General features: G+C 36.8%; 1 protein-coding gene across 14 annotated transcripts in view; it reads left to right on the top strand.

Moving 5' to 3' along the window:
* Positions 1–22,632, top strand: part of LOC145662895 (uncharacterized) — a 246,747-nt gene that overhangs the window by 82,663 nt on the left and 141,452 nt on the right. Inside the window, exon 5 of one of the 14 annotated variants that reach the window (XM_081728885.1) lies at positions 6,016–6,435. The exons of the other annotated variants lie outside the window; for them this stretch is intronic. Within the exon in view, the coding sequence (XP_081585011.1) occupies positions 6,016–6,299 (284 nt within the window). The 3' untranslated portion in view covers positions 6,300–6,435. Of the gene's footprint in view, positions 1–6,015; positions 6,436–22,632 lie in introns of those variants that run through there. 14 annotated transcript variants of the gene reach the window in all.

Below are 22,632 nucleotides of genomic sequence, written 5' to 3' on the forward strand. Positions count from 1 at the left end.
TAGAAAAAACACTTATATAAATTTTTACTCAATGTCACTTTCCTTTGAGGAGTATATTTTTTTTGTACAGCACTTTCCAAAATATATTACTGTTATTTGTGGATTCAGCTGAATAGATTAACTTCAAATAATATTAACATCAGCATTTTAATTAGGGTCATTTATCAGATTTATCTGTTGCTTTTCAGTCTTTGTTGAATTATTAGAGCTTGTCAGTGATTCATAGAGGAGGGGGGGAAGCAACTTTAGTCTTTCGGATAAATACACTAGTTCCTGTCATGTTAATGTTGAAGAAGATATGTTCTATAGACTTACATGCAATGAAGAAACTAAAATTTACCGTTTCCGTAGCATTTCCAAGAAAAAATACTTCAATATTCTGATTATAAATTTGTACCGTTATTTTGCTAGTAGTTGCCTGGATAAGGATTGATCAAATGTTGCCCTTCAGAAGGATTGAGAAGACAGTTTATTAGGAATATGGTTGCAAAATACATGCACTATAATTCTGGTTACGAGTACTCTGTGTAGCCTTTCGGTAGGAGTCTGATGACATAACATACATAATCTTCTCTTGATGAAGGACCGCCTTTTTTCAAGTGACCGTACATATAAAAATCAAATGTTTAGTTCGACATCGTGACGCTCAATCCAATAGTTGAGGAACTGAGCATTTCAGCGATTGGCGTAAACAGTAGTGATGCAGGAGTTACAGCCAATAAAATGAACGATATTGGCTTGACTGACTCCACACACAGCCTACATTTCTTATTTTCATGTCTGGAGCTTGGAAAATGGTAGGTGATGCTCACTAATTCGACCATCCTGAGGCATCCATTTGTCTCCTTCACATAAGGTTTCTTTACGATCACAACTATGAAACTGAGTGTAAGATTACTGTATATCCTTAAAATAATAATAAACACAGGTAAGACGCACTGAAGTAATGTGTAATTGCTAGAATTTCTAGACACGCAGTTACAATAATTACTATGATCATTGCTATAACTGTACATGTTTGAAGTTTTCACATACATTTGCAAACGTTTTCACTTTAAGTGGAAAGTTTTTAACGGAAAAAGAGAATCGAATAAATTGCAGTGATGATTCGAAAATATCACACCTTGAAGGCAGGTAGACATTTCTTCTATATTACAAAATATTCCATGTTACATATGATGGTATGTTCCTGTGATGTGATGGTATGAACATTGAACATTTCATTTAACTCTTCAAGTCAGCGGTATACATCAGTAACAAGCCCTTTGGTTTTGAAAGATTGTGTGGTTAATTTACATTTGAAATATGTTTTCCTCTTATAGACCAACTGTGTAACCTCCTAACATGTTTATACTTCAATGACCTTAATAATATTTCATAATTTTCATATCTCGGTGAAATTTTTCATCTTGCTTTTCACACTTGTAACATTTCACTGTAACCAGATCAAGGAACTAGGAAAATACAGGAACTTGTAAAAGAATAATATGATCTGTTTCACAAAACTAGATAGTGGAATGCAGTGATCAATGTTGCCAGTTCCAAGATTATAGCTGTCATCAATCCATGCCAGAAGACGTATGTGTTCAGTTTCAATGCTGATTACTACTGGAACAGCAACGAGAACTGGAGCCCAGTTTGTGTGCATAGAGGTGAAATTCTGATGTATATTATAATCATTCATCTTCCCTAATCAATATTAAGTAGGAATTCTTACGCTATGCATGCAAAGCTATTAAAACAATCGTTATATCGTGTAATGCGCGTATTCACAAACTTGTGTGTAACTATCGGAAGTTCTTTTCCGTACATGCGAAGCTAATACTTGAGCGACAGAGTTTGCTCTGAAATTCGCGTTATTACAAAAACTGGCTTCTATATTTAAAGAAACATTAAATACATTGAACTGAGTTCAATTTGAGTTTCGTTATAATAATAATAATAATAATAATAATAAAACAACTCGGTTGCAAATAGAGAAAAGTAGCAAAACTAGGCATTAAAATGTTGGAATTTGCTGTTTTAAGAGGTGGTTGCTATAATTAAATGCTTGGAAAGCATTTCCATTGTAAGAATAATGTTTCGTACATTAGAACATACTATGTATTCAAAGAAATTCTGATAAATTTCCATCTGATTGCATAACACATGCTCCCTGCCCCGTGTGGAGACAAATAAAGCGGCAGGTAACGTGCTCGTGGGAGTTTTCTCTTGTAGCATGTGAATTACTCATCTAAAAGCGGAGACGCCAGTAAGAGATCGTAGATTACCAAGCAGCGTTATACAGGCTCAAACTGGGAACAAACGGTAATGAAAGTGAAAAAAAGATGAGCCAGGCGTTCGGTAGGGGTCTCTGGGACAGTATAGTGATGGATTAAGAAACATAAGAATGGCGATTAATTCCTACAGATGTCCACAAACCATAATCAATGAGGTACTCAATGCTGCTATTGAGATCAATTATCAATTATGTGATGCATTGGAAGAAGCATTCAATTGCAGTGCAGGAGAACGGATTAGAAGTGAGTTCTGTATGATACTCGGTGGCGCCATCATAATTGAAATCAACTCTCAAACTAAAACCACTACTACAACAACAGAAGGCTATATATGTTTGATGTGTTGAATTTCAGTAAGAATAATTCCACTGCTCAGTGCAATAAGAAAGTAACTTTCAACGCTTTTTAATGTAAACAACTGAACAATCAAGCTTAAACAAATCTAATCTTTGGTTACCAAGTAGCCTTAGTAGCTAAACATCGTTCCCTTACATAATTCACTTACAAACATTACTACCAATTCAGAAAAGCATAATTAATCAAATAAGCATTCAGCTATGTTTCCATCCTATCCTTACATTTGTACACATCGAATTCTGTGGTTCATATTCACAACTTCATTAAATTCAAAAAACTCACCAGTGCAAACACACATTATTCCGCAGTGGAGTAAATATCAGCTTATAAAATATTATCCTCCCTCAAGATGACGGACTTCTAGGGGTATCATACATTGTGAATTGCTGCCACTTGACCAGAACAAAGCATACAACTATACACCTGCAGGAATTAAAGTATGTGGATGAAAAATTGAAAAATGTAGAGACAGTGCTTGTGAATCGCAGAGGTGTCCGAAGCGATGTGTTCTTAAGGTCACCCGCGATATTAGTATCCTACATGGTTAAGAACCGCTAGTACATTTCCATATTCCCAGACATTGTGCTGTCAGATTACCATCTGTACAATTCCTAGACAAAAAAAAAAAAAAAAAAAAAAAACACTGTAGGAATGACTGTTCCTAACCCTTAGCAAGGTGATGTACGTACTGAACGACTTTTGTGGTTTACATTCAGGTGAGTTCTATCATCATGGGATCCATAGTTTGCGTTAGGGATATATTATTTTTGTTGATGGAGACCATTTCTACTATTCGTATTTTTCTAGCTACGTCTTACTTTATATTATAGTCTTTCTCTTTGTAAGGTTAAAATTCGGCAGAACTTTATTGTGTATCTCATACGTAGTGTTCACATAGTCCACGAAGCATTACAAATATCTATTTTCACTGGCTGTGAGTGACATAGAAATGCACTTAAGTGATTACCAAATAATCATGAATCCATTGAAGTTTTCCGTATCGTACAAATATTCAATGCGCACCTTTGACGTGGGAGACCGATTCAGTTACCGTCTGGAGCTCATGTGGTTCGGATCTCACGTTGAGCTGTAGGTGCACGACTCATGTAGCTTCGGTGCTGAAAGAGACGCTAAAATTAAATCAACTGAACAAATATTCAGTGAGTTCATGTTGGCCACACGATACACACCCGTTCAGTATTCCATTTTTGACCATACCCAAGTCAACAAATCGAGGGTAATGGTGATGTTAGCTTTAATATTATTGTTTCTCTTATCCTGGAGAGCCTATGGTATGAGTGCTACGTAGAATTGCCTTTTACATAACTCAGGAAGAAGTAACAAAGTAAATTTGGAGACATTTGTGGCTAGCGTTTCTTATGTCTTACGTGGTGAGGCTCTGTGAATGCGACAAATGAAGGTTTCTCGCGTATGTATGTCCGAACATCATTGTGAAAATGTGATAGGACGCTGTCTGATAGTGGGATGAATTCAAGTTTGTCGTCATTGTGGCTTGAGCTATAACAGTGATACAATAATAATAATAATAATAATAATAATCCTAGTAACTGTTGCCTCAATGAAGATGAAAGGACTGCCTGTGGGACGTGAAGCAGAACACACTGATTTTTGATGAGTCTCGAACATACTAGATTTGCTACATTTGTGGAATGTGTGTCGAAGGTTGAAAGGACTCGTCGCTGAAGATTAACTGGCTGAAACTTTTCTATGCGATGTTATTCTTCAGTGGGAAATGCCAAGCTCAATTCTGTATCTTAAGGATTTGTGGAAGGGGAAGTAATTGTTTGCATGGCTTGTAATTTGTTCCCAAACTTGTAAAAAATTTACCACACATTTGTGCGTGGGGTACTGAGCTCCAGGCTTAACTATGTACGAAGTTCGTGTGATTGTGCAAGAAAACCTATCGTTTGTTCCGCCTTATCTTGTAATACCGAGGTCGCTTAGAACGCTTAATGATCACAGAAACAAAGCTTCTTTTCGAGTTCCTTGTAATACTGGCTGTGCTGTAGCGTATGAGTGGATCCTTTCATTATTTGACACGAAACTTTTTACTTTCTGAACAACAAAATTACAGTGAGCAAATTCAAAGAAGCAAATACTTTCTCTAGGGCATTGTCGGAGTTACAATAATAAACGGGGTGAGTACATTTTTGTTTCGTAAACATTCAACTGCATTCATTATAATCATTCTATGTCTATATCCTTGTAAAAATATAGTAATTTATGTTGGGCGACGGACTTAGTAAAGAAGTATATTTCATAAGGAGGAATCATCCGTTTCAATTCAGAAAGCAGTTGTGTTTGTGTAGAATGCCTAAACTTGCTCCATTTAATACTTCTTTTTAGTACCAAGTAGCTTCTATTTTTAGTAGCTGAATGGTGGGTTTAAAGAATGGGACCTGCATCGTTGTCAGAGGGGAAGCAACCAAATAATTTAAAATGGGAAAATGGATCGAATAATACATCTGAAAAATATCTAGAAGAGAAACATTTCAGTGGAACAATGACGTCACTATATTGCCTCTACTCAAAATGGAGACAAAAAATCTCAATTTTTAATTCCCAGACTAAAATATTAATCTTATCATATTGTGAACTGATTGGTTTGGTTAGCAACCTAAAAATGCTGGGATGTCATTGAAGCCTCAATGTTGGATTCGGGTTATTTATGGAATGGAAAGTAGTCATGTGATGTATCAAGTTGGACTAAAAAAAATCGCAGTAAGACAGTGGTGAAATCCTTTTCAAACAGGATGGATGGTTGGTATGATTTTCCAACCCAGAATGTTGGCACTTTAACGTATCAGTTCACGATATGCTCTGAGTTTCTACTATGATGTTAGTTTGAGTGTTACAAATATGAAACTTAACTTCGGTCCATTTTGGATCGAGGCAATATAGTAGCATCATTGTTGCACGGCAATGTTTATGGAATGCTTTCAACGTTACTCGACTCCTTGTCGCATTATTTTGTCTCAGCGCATTGATCGTCTCGAAAAATATTCGAGATTTTGCCTAAATATAGGTGGTTTCTGAATTCAGGCGATGGATTCTGAGTGATGGGATACCTACTTTGTATAGGGCACTCAATCTAGTAGTTGATCACACTTTTTTTTTAAGTTCTTGAAAGCCTACTGAATCGTTTCAGTACAAGTGAAAGAAATTTCTAACAGTATTCAGTGCCAGAGTATTAGCATTATGTATTGATCTTTAATTTATAAACAAGAGGCACAAGGAAATTGGCACAGATTGGATGCCATTTAATGAAGCTGCGTTAGCTTGGAAATCCATCATTATAATATTCGAAGTATGTCCTGTTTGTGGACTCTGCACTGACATACACCCTTCTTCTTTCCAGGGCATGAAGGAAGGAGCGTGTATGGAAGCATTTTCACGGCAGTCCCTGAAATTCCAGGCTCTTTTCGGTGCAGATTGTGCGAAAAGATTGTAAAAAATAAATGGCATCATTTTCTGTTTCATTATCCGGGTCATCACAAATGCCCTTCCTGTGGAGCTTCGTATACACGAATAGATAAGTTAAAGTCACATATGAGAGGAGTTCACAAAATTGACATAGCAAAATATTCTCGAATACCCGAATCATCGTACTCTTTGTTCTCCCATTCGCCACAGACAATGTAAAGTTCATACAAGACTTCAATATCCTAATAAAAATATTCTATTTATTTTTAAGTTACCGTGAATACTAATATAAAGTTTCACAAAATTGCTGAAGAAGCTTGTAATTTATAAAATAAAATTTATTGATGAAATTATATATTGGTGTACTTTTTTCTTCGGCTGAGAGTCATGAACATAAGAATGAATAATGTGTAAGAGCAACCTGAGAACTTATTTTGACACAGGAAACTAAATACAAGGTACGGCAGATATTTGAGAACAGTCGCTTCTGAAGGGTATAATAAACAGACACGAGAGAATGGGAATGAATGTGAGAGTGAGTTTATAATTTTTTAACGTGCTGTATAAGTGATTTCATCCATGGTGAACGGCATCACTTCAATAAAACCGCCCTCAACCGCAATAAATACCTGTGCATGCTGTCTAAAGCGCTTGGAGGCAGTAGTGATATGGGTCTTGGGAGTGTTCGCTATTGTATCCACAATAGTTGCCCAGATAGCCGCAACGGTGTTGTGTGGATGCTTATTGTAGTCCCTCTTAACAACACCCCATACATCTGGGGAGCTAGGGACCGTATGTTGAGAATGCTATGGTCATGAAAAATTTCGGCCAGCCGTTTTTGGGTGGTATAGGATGTAGCAGAGTCTTGGTAAAAACACGCGGCCTCCCTCGCGCTACAGTAGTAATCCAGTGTCTCACAACAGTCTTCAATACGTCGGTGTAAACAATGGCGTTGACTCGAACACCTTGATGAAAGAAATGTGTAAGTATCACATTGCCTTCACTGGTTACAACTCCTAAGAAACATCACGGTGGCATCTGAGATAGAACGGACGAATTGTTGCGTCCTCGTAATGCTTGAGGGCCGACAACGTCGTTTCCTGTGGGGAGCTATATGGCGTCATTCTGAGAGCCCCCCAGCTCTTTTCGAACTTTGAAGGAGAATGACCGGGTGAAATTCAGGAATGCTGCTATCTGAATCGGACTGACCTGCAGGCAAGGAGATTTGATAGTATACCTCTTCATTTTCGTTTTTGCGTGATCTCTTCCATGTTTACCTGCAAAAAAAAGGGTATGCAATTCTGGTGTACAGGATATTGTTACTTATGTGTTCTCAAATATCTCCCGAACCTCATATTATCCTTTGGTGTCAATTTACACAAATGTAAGAACGGATTTCATATATGGTCGATATTTTTTCGACTTTTCTTGTGTCGCACATCCCCTAAAGTGGTTCAATATCAGACCAAAGTAACCTATGAGAAAAATTAACTCAATTGAATATTAAATGTTGCCCCAAACGATCTAAGTTTTAATGCAATGACAGTATACGAGAAAAAGATAGCTTGAATGTTTGGAACGGCGTGAGGGAGTAACACCGTATTTTGGATAGGGATTGGAGACAGTAATGCATCAACTACTGTACAGTATCCCTTCATGGCGGCTATCTTGGATTCAGGTTCAATTTTTAATAGGAAGTAAGTCACATAACATGTTTTGGTATAGCTTTTCACCACATATATACACCTGGTATTATTTCCAACTTACCTGTATTTCTTTAATAGTTATTACCTTCATCATATCTGTTCGTAAACTTGTCTTCTCAAACTTACAAAGTATATTTGCACCATATTGTATATTGTAAATGCATTAAAAACCTGAGGTCGCTTGGGGCACCATTTAATATTATTCAACGAGCTACTTTTCTCATGAATTATTTTTTTCTCAGATGGAATCATTTTAGGGGGTAAGAAAAAAAATCAAAAATCGAAAAATATGGACGACTATAATATATACTCATTTCTGACTTCCGATACGTAGCATCTATAGTTTTTATGTAGTTATTTTACTCATGGCTTGTCCAGACCTCAAACCATGGAAGCTTAATGATTGTTCCTTGGAGATTTTATCTCTCCAATATGAACTAATTCACTTAATATAAACTTAAAATATTTACTTCTAGTGGTAAATTTACATGTACTTGGTGTATAAAACATAAAATACATACATTTCTATTAAGACATCTCTTTCAATTCACGTTGAACTTAAAAGGAGGACATGCAGTGAAATAAACATCATTGTGGATGACTATTTTCTTTAGCGTACATGGGGAAAAGTGCTTTTTGATAGATTTGCGCTACATCTATCTGCTTTTCTCTCACTAAGACGACCTGGTTCATTTATTATTGCAATTCACAAGAGGAATGCACTGAATATCTTCAATTTATTTTTTTAAGGTAATAAATGTAATATACAGGAGTCTTGGTGAGACCAAGACTACCTCAGTTTTTTCAAAAACTACCTAGGTATTTATATGGAAAAAGAAAAAATTATTAGTTTTATTAATTTTATACAAGTGGAGTATAATATAAGTAAACTACACAATATTTATTTTTAAATTACTACGTCCAATTTGTAAAATATCGTTCTACTTCTTCTTCAGCTGTGTACTTCGGAAATTGCTTAAACCAGAACTGTTCTATTTCGACACGAATTCACTCATCATATTCTGTAGGATTTTTATTTATTTATGACTTTGCCTTAATCTAACATCCCCATGTCTTATAAGTGTGCAGGAATATTGTATTTATTTATAACACAAAAATAGAGCAAATGTCTTAATTTTTATCGAGTTCTGATTATTACTAACTGGAAGAATAGTGTGTTTGAAACAATAGTACGCACATAGCAGTCCGTTGGTGTCAGCGTGTTCAACGACATAGCCGACTTTAAGGGCCCGATAATTCCTATCTGTTGTTAGCTTCTGGATATATTTGGGTGGCTTGAATTATACAGGTCATTTACTGTAACTATATTTTATGAACATAGGTCGGTTTGTTTACCAGTTGAATTTCTTTTTCGAAGTCATTTAAGCATGCAGCTCAGAATCCAATCGGTTCTCTAATCCAGAGGAAAAAAAGTGACATTGATGAGTTCTTCAGAAATTATGACTACTGTTCTTTTTGCGAACGTCGTGAAAATTCATGAAATTTTACTTCCAGAATAATAAAATTAAAGTCAAAATTCCAAAGTGAACGAATGGAGGAAGACAAGATGATGGAAAATATTTTCCGAGTTCCTTTTTCCAAATTAACTACAACAAGGTTTTCGGTTTCTAGCCGTACCATAGACAAGTCACGGGATATAGGAAGAATGGGATGAGATTCTGGTTAAATCTATATAGTAAAGAATGCAGAACCTTATTTAGATACGAACAGTTCTTCCTGCCTATATACAGGGTGTCATCAGTCACGAATGCCACAAAATCAGAAAATGGTCATGAAAGGCCAAAAAAGAAAAAAAAAAGTCACGAAATTTAGCTTTTGGGTCAGGATTTTTTTTTTTGTTTGTTTGTTTGTTTGTTAATTGTACAAATATAAGTACAGACTGGAGTATTTTGTTCTATAAAATGTCAAAATTCACCACCAGAAATGTCTGTTGTCGCCTTTAGATTCTACCAAATCGCAAGCAAAGCACACTTCTATTGCATACATGAAAATTCGGCCTAATTCGCATCCAAATTCGGTCTTAAGAATGTTATGAAAAGTTACTATTTTATGAAGAGAAGGTCACGAAAAAGTCATGAAATTTCACTTTGGAATTTTAGCAGACACCCTGTAATATCAAAGTAATATCATTTACTTATATTTAACCCTTTCTCGTAAAAGTATACTTTCCACCCCTTCTATTGTAACTAATTCCGTCGATATACGTAGCTAAAAACCGATGATCTACCTAACGTAGCTTATCTAGTAAAAGAAACCTGTTGTTAGTATTTCTCATAATAATTTGTTTAACCGTACATTGTAACAAATTATCCACCCACTAATGTTCCTATCCATAAATTAACTTTAGCTACACTTAAGTAATACGTTTATGGTTATAGTTTAAAGACTGCAAATGTGGAAATAGCGTACCGCTTTAGAAGCTCGAATATAGGAGATACCAAAAAAATTGAAAAGCCAAAACTATAAAGAATGTTAGTGTGGTTCCGTTTCACTTTTTTCCAAACTCCGAAAAGTAGCAAAAATGCATCATCATAATGTCAGCCTTGAACGTAGGAACATGGAAACGTCATTAAGCCAATATAAATATTATTTTGTGGAGAGAAATATATTAAACGTCGTTTACCAGATTTCTTGTTCATGTGAAACTACACGTATAGAAATAACTGAAAGAACATTAACACTAGGTCAAGAGAACACCTAAGAGGCCCCGAGAAGACAATGAAACTATGTGTTATCAAACCATCTTCAATCACCAACTATTCCGTGCAGAATTAAGTGTTCTCCACCGTTGTTCCTCTAATGAAAGAAGTGTCTGTTTGAGGCATATTACATAGGGATAAAATCCTAAAACTAAATTACATGAACGAAATTTGGATAGAGATTGGGACGGCATCATTACTAATTAAATCAGCAGGAAAAAAAATCTAATGTACTTTACTATGTGTATTTCTAATATAATTCATTCTTAATATATAAACTCAAAAATGTGTGGTATTAATATAGATACAAAAATAGAATGAAAATGTGACTTGGCTACATTGAGTACACAGCGATTAATATGTCTCGTGGCGAGTAACTAAGACGCCGATTCGAAGATTCGAGGGTCATCCAGAAAATAAAGACCATTTGGTTATATAAAATGAAAAACAAAATATTAAAAAAAAGTACCCTCGCTTCTGTACATATTCACTATCTTCATTTAAACATTTGTGGTAAATTCAGAATTCTCATGTTATACCCTTCTGCTGCCAGTTCATTAAGCCAGGTGGTCACTGCATTCTCCAACTTCAGCATTTCCAAAACGTTTACTGCCCAGAAACTCCTTCAGCTCAGGGAAAAGGTGAAAATCGCTAAGAAACAGGGTTCGGACTATAGGGTAGATGATCAAAAATTTCCCATCCGACTCGACTCAAAAGTTGCAACAGCAGTGTGAGGACGGACATTGTCATGAAGAAGCAAAATTCCTTCAGAAAGCATTCTTCTCCTGTTTTCATTGGCTCGCTGTAGTTTTCTTAGTCTTATAATAACGATTTGTATTGATCGTAGTGCCTTTTAGCATGAAATGTATCAAAAGAACACCTTTACGATCGCAAAAGACTGTTCCATGACCTTTCGTGTTGAGAAAGTCTGTTTGGAATTTTTCAGTTTTTTGTGTGATGAGAGATGCCACTCAAGTTAATTGACGCTTGCTCCCTGGGGTGACGTGACATATCCATGTCTCATCACTAGTCACAATCCGATCATAAAAGGCGTCTCTATCTGTGTGATATCGTGTCAAGAATGTCAATGCTGAGCCCATTCTCCGAGATTTGTGTTGGTCACTCAGTTGGCCGCGGAACCCATCGTGCATAAATTTAGTTCTAGCCGAGGTGATGTGATAACAGTTTCAACAAAAAACGAGAAATGTATGGAAACACAATGTGCAGTTCAAGAGATACGCGCCTGTCTTGCAAGATACTGTTGTTCACTGCGGTCTTCAGCTCTTCTGTGATGAGTAATAGGCGTCCAGGTCGAGTTTCATCGTGCACTTTTTGTTCGTTCATTGTTGAACATTTCGTACCATTTTCTTAAATTTCTTTCGTTCATTACATTACCATCGTACACTGCTTTCAGTTGCCGGGGAAGTAAATAGAAATTATCCATTACATACGGAAACGTGTTGACATGTATTAGGATTTCGTTGCACCAGGGCAATTATTTCCTCCTGTTCTCCCACAGCTTGTCTTGTTTTTATATTTGGAATTCACTTTAGTACTGGCGAGGTGTTTCACCGAGTAAACACTGCCTTATTTGGTATTCTACGTAGTGGAAAACTATCATGTATTTTTCAACAGCCGCATGAGCCCTTCCATTACGAAACCTGTACACAAACACCATGTCTGTATATTCCTCATTCGTATGTGTAGTTGCCATTTTACGGAAAGTGTGTGTAAAACGCTTCGGAAACAACCCAGATAACAGAACTCACAAGTGTGCACGTGTTCCAAGTACACAAACAATCGACACTCCATGTGTGACGCTTCAATGAGTAACTGTCATGTATGCTGCTATCTATTGACAAACTTGGGAACTCGGTATGAAACATTACTTATCAACAGCCATTTTAACAAATTAACTTCGAAATTACTATTCAGTAATTGTCAGTTTACTACAATAAATTATCTACTTTCAACTATGAGGTGCATTGATCTTGGTGGCAGCGGCATTTTTTTTAATGTGTTCATATCTGTTATCGTTTAGAATCAGACCCACGTTGAACACACTGTGTGGTCGTCTTCTTTTTCTTCTCTCTTTGATATACTGACCACCTATAACATTAAGATCACCTAACTAATATCTGCCGTGTCTCTTTTTGGCTCGCAGAGCAACATTAATGCGCTTTGGTGTGGAAACAATGAGACCTGGGTAGGTGGCTGGAGGCATGGCGTATCACACCTCACACACGTCACTTAATTCCCGTAGATTCTTGAGAGGGTCGATGAGCTCAGATCCGACGGTCAGTGACATCCCAAAGATCTCCAATTGTGTTAAGATCAGTTGAATTTGGAAACCAATTCAACAATTGAAATTCACCATTGTTCTCGAACCACTGCAGCACAATGTTGGGCTTGTGACAAGGAGCGTTGTCCTGCTGAAAGATGCCATTCGCAGCTGGAAATGTGGCTAACATGAATGGGTATACGTGATCAGCAGTGGTCTGCCGATAAGTAGGAGCCGTCATGGTGCCCTCTACACTCACTACTCGGCCCATGGATAATCATATGAAGGCTCCGCAAATCATAATAGAGTCGCCACTGATGTCCCGTCACTCTACTATACACGTCTCGATCAGCTGTTCCCGTGGAGGATGACAGATTTTGCTTTAATGTGATGAAGACAATGTCGTGATTCATCGGGCCATGCAACGTTGTGGTATTGCTCTGCGGTCCAGTACGATAGAAACTTGCCCATTCCAGTCGCTGTCTTTGATATCGTGCGGATAACAATGGTACACATGTTAGACGTCGGCTGCGGAGGTCCATATTTAAGTGTTCGGTGAACTGTGTGCACACATACTCGTGCTTTATCCGCTTTAAAGTATGCTGTTGATTGCGCCATATTTTACGCCCTATCCTGTTATAACACTTCGACGATCTACCAAGTCCTACATTTCTAATGAAGTATAGCCACCCCATGTCTTGTAGTTTGGTGCTTGTTTCACTGTCCTTTCCCATTTTGGAAGACATTAACCACGGTAGCTTGCAAACACTTGACAAGTACTGAGATGCTCTTCCCCAGCCGTCTGACCATCACAAACTGGCCTGTACCAGGTTCTGGTATATTGTCAAGCTTTCCCCATTGTGCGCACAAGAATCACACTGACTGATCGAGTGAGATCCCTGTTACCGTCTGGCAAGTGATTCTGCAATGCTTCGTGCCTCTTATCAGCCCAGCGACTTCGTTCAAAAAGTAGTAGGTGATCATAATGTTTTGGTTGGTCATTGTATATATACTTATATACTTTCAGGAAATATTAAAACAAGCCATAACTCGAAATTGATTGATTAGTGTACCAATGATAATGATTTCTGAAAGTTTGTAGGTTATTTCCATATACAAAGTATCCGTAAAGTCCGCATGTGTGTTATTAGTACTTGTTTCTGTGTAAGTAATGTATGATATGTAAACAAATATAATTTTATATCCTAAGATCTTCGCTGCATAAATGTGTAGAAATATGTTTGTATTACCACATTTGTCCACATAGTATTTCAAAATGGCGTTATTTGTAGTATTTAAAAACTTCCCAGACACCCTATTTTCTAATGTGTTACATGATTTAAAAAAAGAAAAATTAAATTTTGCTTTAGCAAGCGAACGTTTTATAATGGTGGTTTAGTGAAAAGTGAAATAGATTTGATAAAACTGAAATTTACTTCGACCTTTAAAACCGAAGAAGTATCTTTTCCACTTAAGCCACAGACACTCCCTTCCTCCCTCTGTTTCACTGGTTTGTATATAAGGAAAGTGATGTTAGTTTTTCTACATATGAAATACAAAACAATTCGAATATAAAGTTCTCTATACAATAAGAAATGAATTAAAGGGTAGCCGGAGAGATACAAATTCACCATAGCAATTTTATACATTTCAGTTGAATAGTACACTGAAGTAAGTGTGTTTAAAATAAGTCCCGTTGAAGGATTAATATTTCTCCTCGTATGTGTTAAAATTTTCCACTGATATAGCATACACGATTTGAATTAATTTTACCCAACAGGACTGCAAACTGCAGAGTGCTCTCCAGATGCAGTCGAGGATGTGATGAGGATAACAAGTGCGAAACTGGTTGTTTCTGGCGTTTCCTTATCTTCAACATAACAGTACTCTATGTAATTTGTTTCGCTTTCCTCCGTTGTGTCAGTTCTTTGTCTGCCTATATCTGGTTCTGTTGTTTCCTGCTCTTTCTTGGAGATCAGTAGTACAAAACACAGCAGGTGAAGACATCCATAAAGCGCAGAAATGTTCAACTATTGAGAAGTAGAGGAAAACAAATCGTATGTAATAAATATGGCACTTAATTTGATTTGAACTGATTTTGGATTTAGCGTCCCTTTCAGCAGCAATAATACGAGAAATGAATGAATGAGAATGACGAGAAAAAATAACTTTTGAAGCTTCTAACAATAGAAGTAAAAATTATTACTGCTTTCTCAAGTTGTGAAATCAATCGCAATTGTATGGAAGTGCGAATACTTACTATTTTCTCAGACTATGCCTAATATCACTTCTATGTTAGCAACACTTGCAAGTGCGATGGTTTAAATCCCTTGGGTTTCACACCTGTTACATTCTTGAAAAACGGCAGTGTTTCTCTGAAGTGTGTGTGCAAATTATATAATTTTTTTGAAGTTCAAAATAGCTGTCTGCTTTACCAAATTAAATACGCAAAGTAAAACGAAGAATTTTAGAAATGTAAATTATGATAACGGAAATTCGATCATACATCTAGTATGGAGAGAATACTAACACGGAGAGAATTGTAATGAAAATTTCCCTTCAAGTTGGTAAACTTTAAAGTTAGTCAAAAACTCCCAGTGAGAATTCATTGTTCGACAGTTAATAGACTATTATCTTAAATATATTGACATACGTGTATACCAAAACCAAGGTTTTTATTCATATCATCGGCAGTTTAGTTCGTAGGTACTTATTCAAGTTGGTTGCAATTCAAAACAATATTTTAAGTAATTTGATGCAGTTCGCTACAAAATAGAAATCATCTCTGGACACTCAGTGTTTGGTTTTTATTTTATTAAAAATGTTACCGGTGATTATGTCTATGGCGGTCAAGTTCTCAAAATAAGATTAGATTAACTTCAGGAAATGTGATTGAAACAGGAGTAGATGTTTTAAGAAGAGAAAAAGCCGTTAATATTGGGAGTTCCCATTGAAAATTCTGGTAATTATGTAAATATATAGATGAGTGGCTCAGGCGAACAATAATAGTATGTCACATGTTCTAACTTTGAGTAAAACTGTAGAAGAAGGTTGACCCCCGATCCAATTCAGTGCATTGACACATACGAAACAAGTTTTCCCTGCCATCTGCAGGTATATTTCCGAAATGAAACTACTTACATACTCTTTTGTTGTTCGATCACAACCCACTCCACCTAATAACTCAATTTCATCGGAAGTGGCGCATACAAGGTCTGTATGATAAGTAATGAGACTCGCCGCGCCGCGGCGCGCGTGTCGCTGGAGCGGGTTTGTCGGTGATGGAGGATGTAGGGGGGGGTCCGAGCAAAGCAACGCACCGCGCGTCAGTTGGCTCCGAGCCTTAGTGGAGCGCGGACAAGCCTTGGACAAAGCCCTTGTGAACATTCTTGTCACGGCGGAAAATCAACAAACATGGAGGGTTCCATCGAACAGCGTTATGCGATCAAATTTTGCGTTCGCCTGGGGAAAACGGCTACTCAGACGCTTTCTCTCATCACGGAGGCCTACAAAGAGGAAGCCCTATCCAAAGCCCAGGTGTTTCGTTGGCACAGTGCGTTCCGGAACGGCCGGGAAAGCGTTGAGGATCTGGAGAGGGCTGGACGCCCGACAACAGTGACTACGGACGAAACTGTGGCAAAAGTGAGGGATCTCCTGAACTCAGACCGTCGATTATCGTTGAGATTGATTGCTGATGAACTCGATATGAACCACACAACAGTGCACAAGATTGTGACGGAACAATTGGGAATGAGAAAAATCTGTGCGAAACTGGTGCCGCGAGTGTTGACTGACGAACAAAAGCAACGACGTGTTGATTGTTGTCAGGAACTGTTGAACCTCATGAACAGTGACCCTAACTTTGAAGATGACGTCATAACAGGTGACGAGTCGTGGGTGTTCCAGTACGACCCTGAAACGAAACGTCAAAGCGCGGAGTGGCACACTCCTGCGTCCCCGCGCCCCAAGAAGGCCAGAATGTCGAAGTCAAAGGTGAAAACAATGTTGATTGTTTTTTTTTGACAATGTGGGGGTGGTCCACAAGGAGTTTGTACCCCAAGGACAAGCCGTCAACGCCGCCTTCTACAAACAAGTCCTTGAGAGACTGCACAGGAGCGTCAAGCGGAAAAGACCGGCGATCGCTAGCCGGTGGAAGTTGCATCACGACAATGCCCCTGCCCACACCGCCTTCTTAGTGACCTCCTTTTGACCCGGATTGGGGTGGAAGTCCTTCCACAACCACCCTACAGCCCAGATGTGAGCCCGGCCGACTTCTTCCTCTTCCCGAAGCTGAAGCCACGCTTGAAAGGAACCCGTTTTGCAGACGTCACAGCCATCCAAGCAGCCATGACCACATTTCTAAAGGACATGCCGGCTGCTGACTTCCAGGGGGCGTTTGCAGCGTGGAAACATCGATTGCAGAAGTGCATCGACGCAAGAGGAGAGTACTTCGAAAGCTTTTAAGTCCCTGTACAGATCAGATCAATAAAACAATGTTTCCAGACCTGGTCTCATTACTTATCATACAAACCCTGTATACCGTCATGTACGCCTGAGACTCTTTTACTGACCTATACCAAATTTTGTTAAACATTTCTGCTTTTTAGCGATTTAGTGCTAGTGCAGCGTGAAACAAACTAGTTACTGTCTTTGCGATAATATTTTTCTAATTGGGCTATTATTGTACGCAATCGAAATTTCCTCTAAAAAATCTGCAATAAGTTGTTCGATCAAACACTCACTGTCTTTTAGACCAACACATCAGGACTCGCAGCGAAATGCATTTGATAAAATGCTTATCAGAGCGAGGAAACTTTTCCTTTCCTACTTTATGTAGCAAATACTCTCCCATTCAGTGAATAGTAAGTTTCTATTGATAATAAACGTGATAGTGCATGTGCTGAATAGATGAAGTAACGTACCGGTAATTTTGGATTATAACCAAATCGTATTTGATTTCTTGGCCGTTGTGGATAGCAAAAACAACCATGTATACGTATAATATTTCGATATGGAATATATTGAGAAATACGGTATTATTTAATACTTACAAATTTTTATAAAAATCCAGTTTTATCGAATATCATAATTTAGTTTCCCGATATAATTGGGAAAATAAGTCATACTGATGAAACATGTCATAAACTAAGGCCTGAAGTTTGGAACTGAAAGAATATGCATAACAATTTTCAAGACCTTGGCGTGATGCATCATGTTAGGAATAGCTGTCGTCATTGATCATCTCTGAAGATCATAAAATACAAATGGTGAGTATTATATTTTCTGTTCCATAAGACGTATAGTTTTGTGTTTTATTGATTTGGTTCCTGATTGTTTGATCGATAAGGAATAGTCAAGCTACAACGCTTTAATAGTTCTAAGTTTTCCTTTCAAGATTTATTAATCTATGAAATTTTGTCTCGGGTTATTTTATCAAATTATTGGTTTCAGTGATTTGTCAATATTTTTAACGTGCATTCCTCATTGTTTTGGCCTAACAAATGATAAACAATATATCAAAATTTATAAAGTGTTTGCAGAGTAATCACAAGGTTTCTTTTCCTTTGTTCACTAAGTCAGACCTGTAGAATTATCTTCGAAGAGGGCGAAATTTGGGAAGAGATGCATATTACTCTTTTACAGTATTCTTAACATGATCTTCTATTACTCTTTGCATAAGGTTTAAACGTGAACTTCAATTAATCCGATGTTAAGATGTAATAAAGGATGGTCGCAAAGTGTGAACTCGAATTTCACTGAAATATGTATGCCAGTCTTTATCTTATTTATTATTTGCTGTAAAGTTAGTTACATTTCTTGTGTCCTGTATTGATTGGTCACGGAATTATCTGCATTAATCAGCATTGTGAAGCAGTTGAAGAGGAACAAAAAGTTAAGAATCCAGAAGGCGAGAAATAACTACAATGGAAGCCGATGTTCTGATTATGTATATTAGACCTAATTTAGAAGTCTCTGACAAACAGTAAATTTTTGTTTGTTTTCAGAAGAAATGACATCTCGTATTAGAGGCGTTAATGAAAATTTTATTCAGAAATCGCCTGAGTCGTTTTTGAGAAAATTAAAGGAAAGTCTTTTCCCCAGACTCTCCGAAGACTTTTCCCAAGAAAAATGCCTTTTATCGCATTCTAGGATTGTTAATTAAATATTGATTCATAAGCTATAAACATACTTATTAGAGCCGTTTTCAAAAAATAGCATTTAAAAAATCAACCGCTAGTAAATTTCCCTTATTTTTGGGAATAGGAGGATAATCGACCCCTGTCTTTACAGCATCTTTTGTAAACGTACCAATTTCATGGTTATCTTTAGTGTGCCCGCTTTCATTTTTACAGGTTATATATTATTTAATGGAATTAACTCATACATTGAACAGTTTGTGCACTGTTCTTCCAAGTGTCGAAAGTAATAGTGATAATTCATTTTTGAATAGGAGATGTAAAAGTATATATTATATATATATATATATATATATATATAAAATAATATACTTTTTAATTAAATTGTTTATTTATTTATTTATTTATGGATCTTGCTGACTGGAATGTATACGTATTTTACAACTAAACTCGTGGAATTAATGACACATTGAATTCCGCTTTGAAATTGTTAGGACATTATAAAGCAGTATCTTTTCATTCTATGCTACCATCTAATTGTAGGCCAAGTTACACTCTAATTTCATTCCACTTCTCAGTACTCCCGAAGTTCTCAGTACTTTCTTCAACTGAGAAAAAGCAGAATCCAGCAAACGAAAGAATTTCGCTGAATAGAACAGAGAAAGATGTTTATTCTTTTGTCTCGATATTATTGCTCAGAATGCGACTTTTCTTTGTGTCAGTTCATGCACTAACTCATTCTATGGTCTATCGAACCCTGAGGTTCAATGCTGCTTTCACAGAAGTTCTCCATTTGCTTCTATCCTTACCCAGTTGGATCCAGTTTCTACTTTGTATTCTTATTTCTACAACATACATCTCAATATTATCCTCCCATCTGCGTTTAGGTCTTTCTAATGGACATTTTCCGATTGGGTTTCCAGTAAAATTTCAGATTTTACTGGATATTCAGTTCATCCATTTGGATATCATTAAATTATATATAATTTCATGACAACTCTTGCGAAACTTATCCGAAATTTTATATATCCCTCCCTCTAATCTTCCGAAATAAACCTGTTGTTTGGAGTTGCGATCCACGAAAAAGGGGATGAAAGGGCACAAAGCCACCTTATGTTGTATTTTTTATAACTTGCATATAAAACAGTTTTGCATGATAATGTAGTGCCACTGGAAGGTCCAGATGCAGGGCTGGACGTGGCCTACTGGTACGACAATCTCAGGAGCCGAAATTAGTGGTCCGTGTTTCTATCGCTAATATTTGAAAGAATAGAAGTGGTCTGGTGCTGAACATTCAATATTTTATCAAAATTGAATGACAACCTCATTGAAACACTAATAGGTTCTACCAGTTTTGTTTGTTTGTTTTTGTTTTGTTATAACTCTTAATGTGCTCTTGTAATTAAGTCTTTCAATTGATCATCTGGCTCGTTTTATTTTTATGAGCAATGAAGCAGTCAAGGCAAGTTAATCATAGTGGGAGCTAGAAAGAGTCTCCACTAGGTTGTTGAATATTAATCACCCAGTCAAGTTCTATGTGATTAATGTCAGCAACGAAATAATCAAGTACCCCTTTATGGTAACAACTAATGTGGCTACTGTATATTAATAAAATACAAAACAACACTTTCTTTGAGAGAGAGAGGTTGAGAAAATGATTTTCCTTTTTAAAGACTCGAGACTACTGCAGTCGCGAATATGGGCTATAGGTTATCAATATACACATAGCTATTAAAAGTGAATCTGGTTTTAATCCAGTTGAAGGTTGAACTTCTGTCTATCTTTCTTCGATGTCCTCCTTGGTTTTCTGTTCAGATTAAGGGCCACCGTCATTTGTCAACATTTCGCATGTAACTATTGTAACGGTTGCACGACATTGTTAGAATTTTACACATGTATATCCAATCCTGGTTCAGAGAAAGAGGCCTAAGGATGAATATACGTACATGCAAGCGGATGCAAGCCCTGCGATCATTCTGATAATGAAATATTACACAAATATACCTTTATTTAAAAAAAAAAAAAAAAAGTATTCATTTTAGTGAATGGCGAAATAATTGGTGTAACAGAATTAGCCCGGAGAAACTTTTGTACACAATGTTTTCCACCTCGGGATGAGAATTCCAGTTTAGTTACCTGCATAGACAGTACTGTAGTACTGTTCTATATTGGTGAATACAGTAATTGGTACTTTGTATTGGCTATTGTAGCATTCGCCGTTCTGTGGTAAGTTATACATAATGACGTTTGAAATAGAGATTGATTGATACATTTTCATATAGTACAAACCATACACACATCTGAATTCTGCAAATTGCACTTACTTCTGTGAAGAGAATGAAGCTTGGTACCTTCTGGGACTCAGGATTTATGATGAACCTTGTATTATACCTTATTAGTTAGATTCGATTAGATGCAGATGAAGTATCCTTCGTGATAAACTACAGGTTTCCTTTAATCTTTGCGTTATTAATGCTGTAAAAACTTGAGTTACAGCACTCATTCGTTTGTAGATTTTCTAAGCAAATAGATATAAAATGCGCTAGTACTAAGAGACTGCCGCCATGTTTCAGTTTGATGGCATTGATGAATGCAAATCCGTTTAAATTCAAATCTATAAGCTGTTAGTAACTACTTTTAACACTATTGGAACGGATAGTGAGTAGAGAATTGCGAGCAATGAACATTGCTATAGAGTACTCTGAGAGAGGTTCCTTTAACAACGAGCACACCAACCTGAATTTCAGAATTGACCTCATGGCGGGCTCTAAAATTTGGAGCGTATGAAAATAGTAATTTGGTGATGGATCTCGATTTCATTTTTATTCCAAGGCTGCACGTTAATGAGTGCAGAGTGGGTTAAATACATCTATTCGTCCACTTCGTATCGAAGGAATCGTTTGAGCTACAAAGGGTTCTTTGATTATTTGGAAATGCTTTTCGTTTCAAGAAATGTTCCCGCTCGTTTCAGTGCTCATGATTGTCAGTTGGATGGCTTGTGGATGATAACTTGTGCTTCGTGCCGTAATTCTGCAGAAAATTATCAACATTAATATTTCTCGTAAAAAATGCCGTATCATTGTAAATTTCTGCCTGAGTGACAATAAAAGCATTTAACGATGTTACCAAACGTAGAAGTTCCCAAATTATTGTAATGAAAATTACTATATAAACCATTCAGTTAAAGTCGGGCAGAAATATCTCGGTAATTTCCGAATTTCAAAACCTGCAGAACGAATTTCTGGAAATTGATTTACATATATTGTTAGTCAAGTGGTCTTACCATGTAGAATTCATTCAGTTCTCAAGACGGTGAGATAGATGTCCGTCATCAAGTACATTAGCCCATAAGTATTCTTTTTTTTTGACCAGTATGCTAGTTACTACCCTCGTATGGCTATTATGTGCTGTTAGCATGAAATTTTGTTCTCAATAGATTTTGTAACCCTCCCAACAGTTTTAAGAACCTTTCTTCAGAGCTTACGGTATTCTCTAAGAATGGCGAAAATTATGTATTAAAAAAAATAAATAAATAATAATAATAAAAAAGAATATGTTGATTTTTCGGCATCGGTACTGTCCAGACACGGTTTATCTTAAGAATTTCTTAAAATTATAGTTTTCTCTACATTCATGTTACATTGCTTTTAATTTACAGAAAACTATTGAACGTAATCTATCTGTTCCAGCCTGAGTTGTTGTGATTCA

Source organism: Thermobia domestica, chromosome 10, assembly GCF_964235325.1.
Source record: "Thermobia domestica chromosome 10, izTheDome1.hap1.1, whole genome shotgun sequence".
Lineage (NCBI taxonomy): Eukaryota > Metazoa > Arthropoda > Insecta > Zygentoma > Lepismatidae > Thermobia > Thermobia domestica.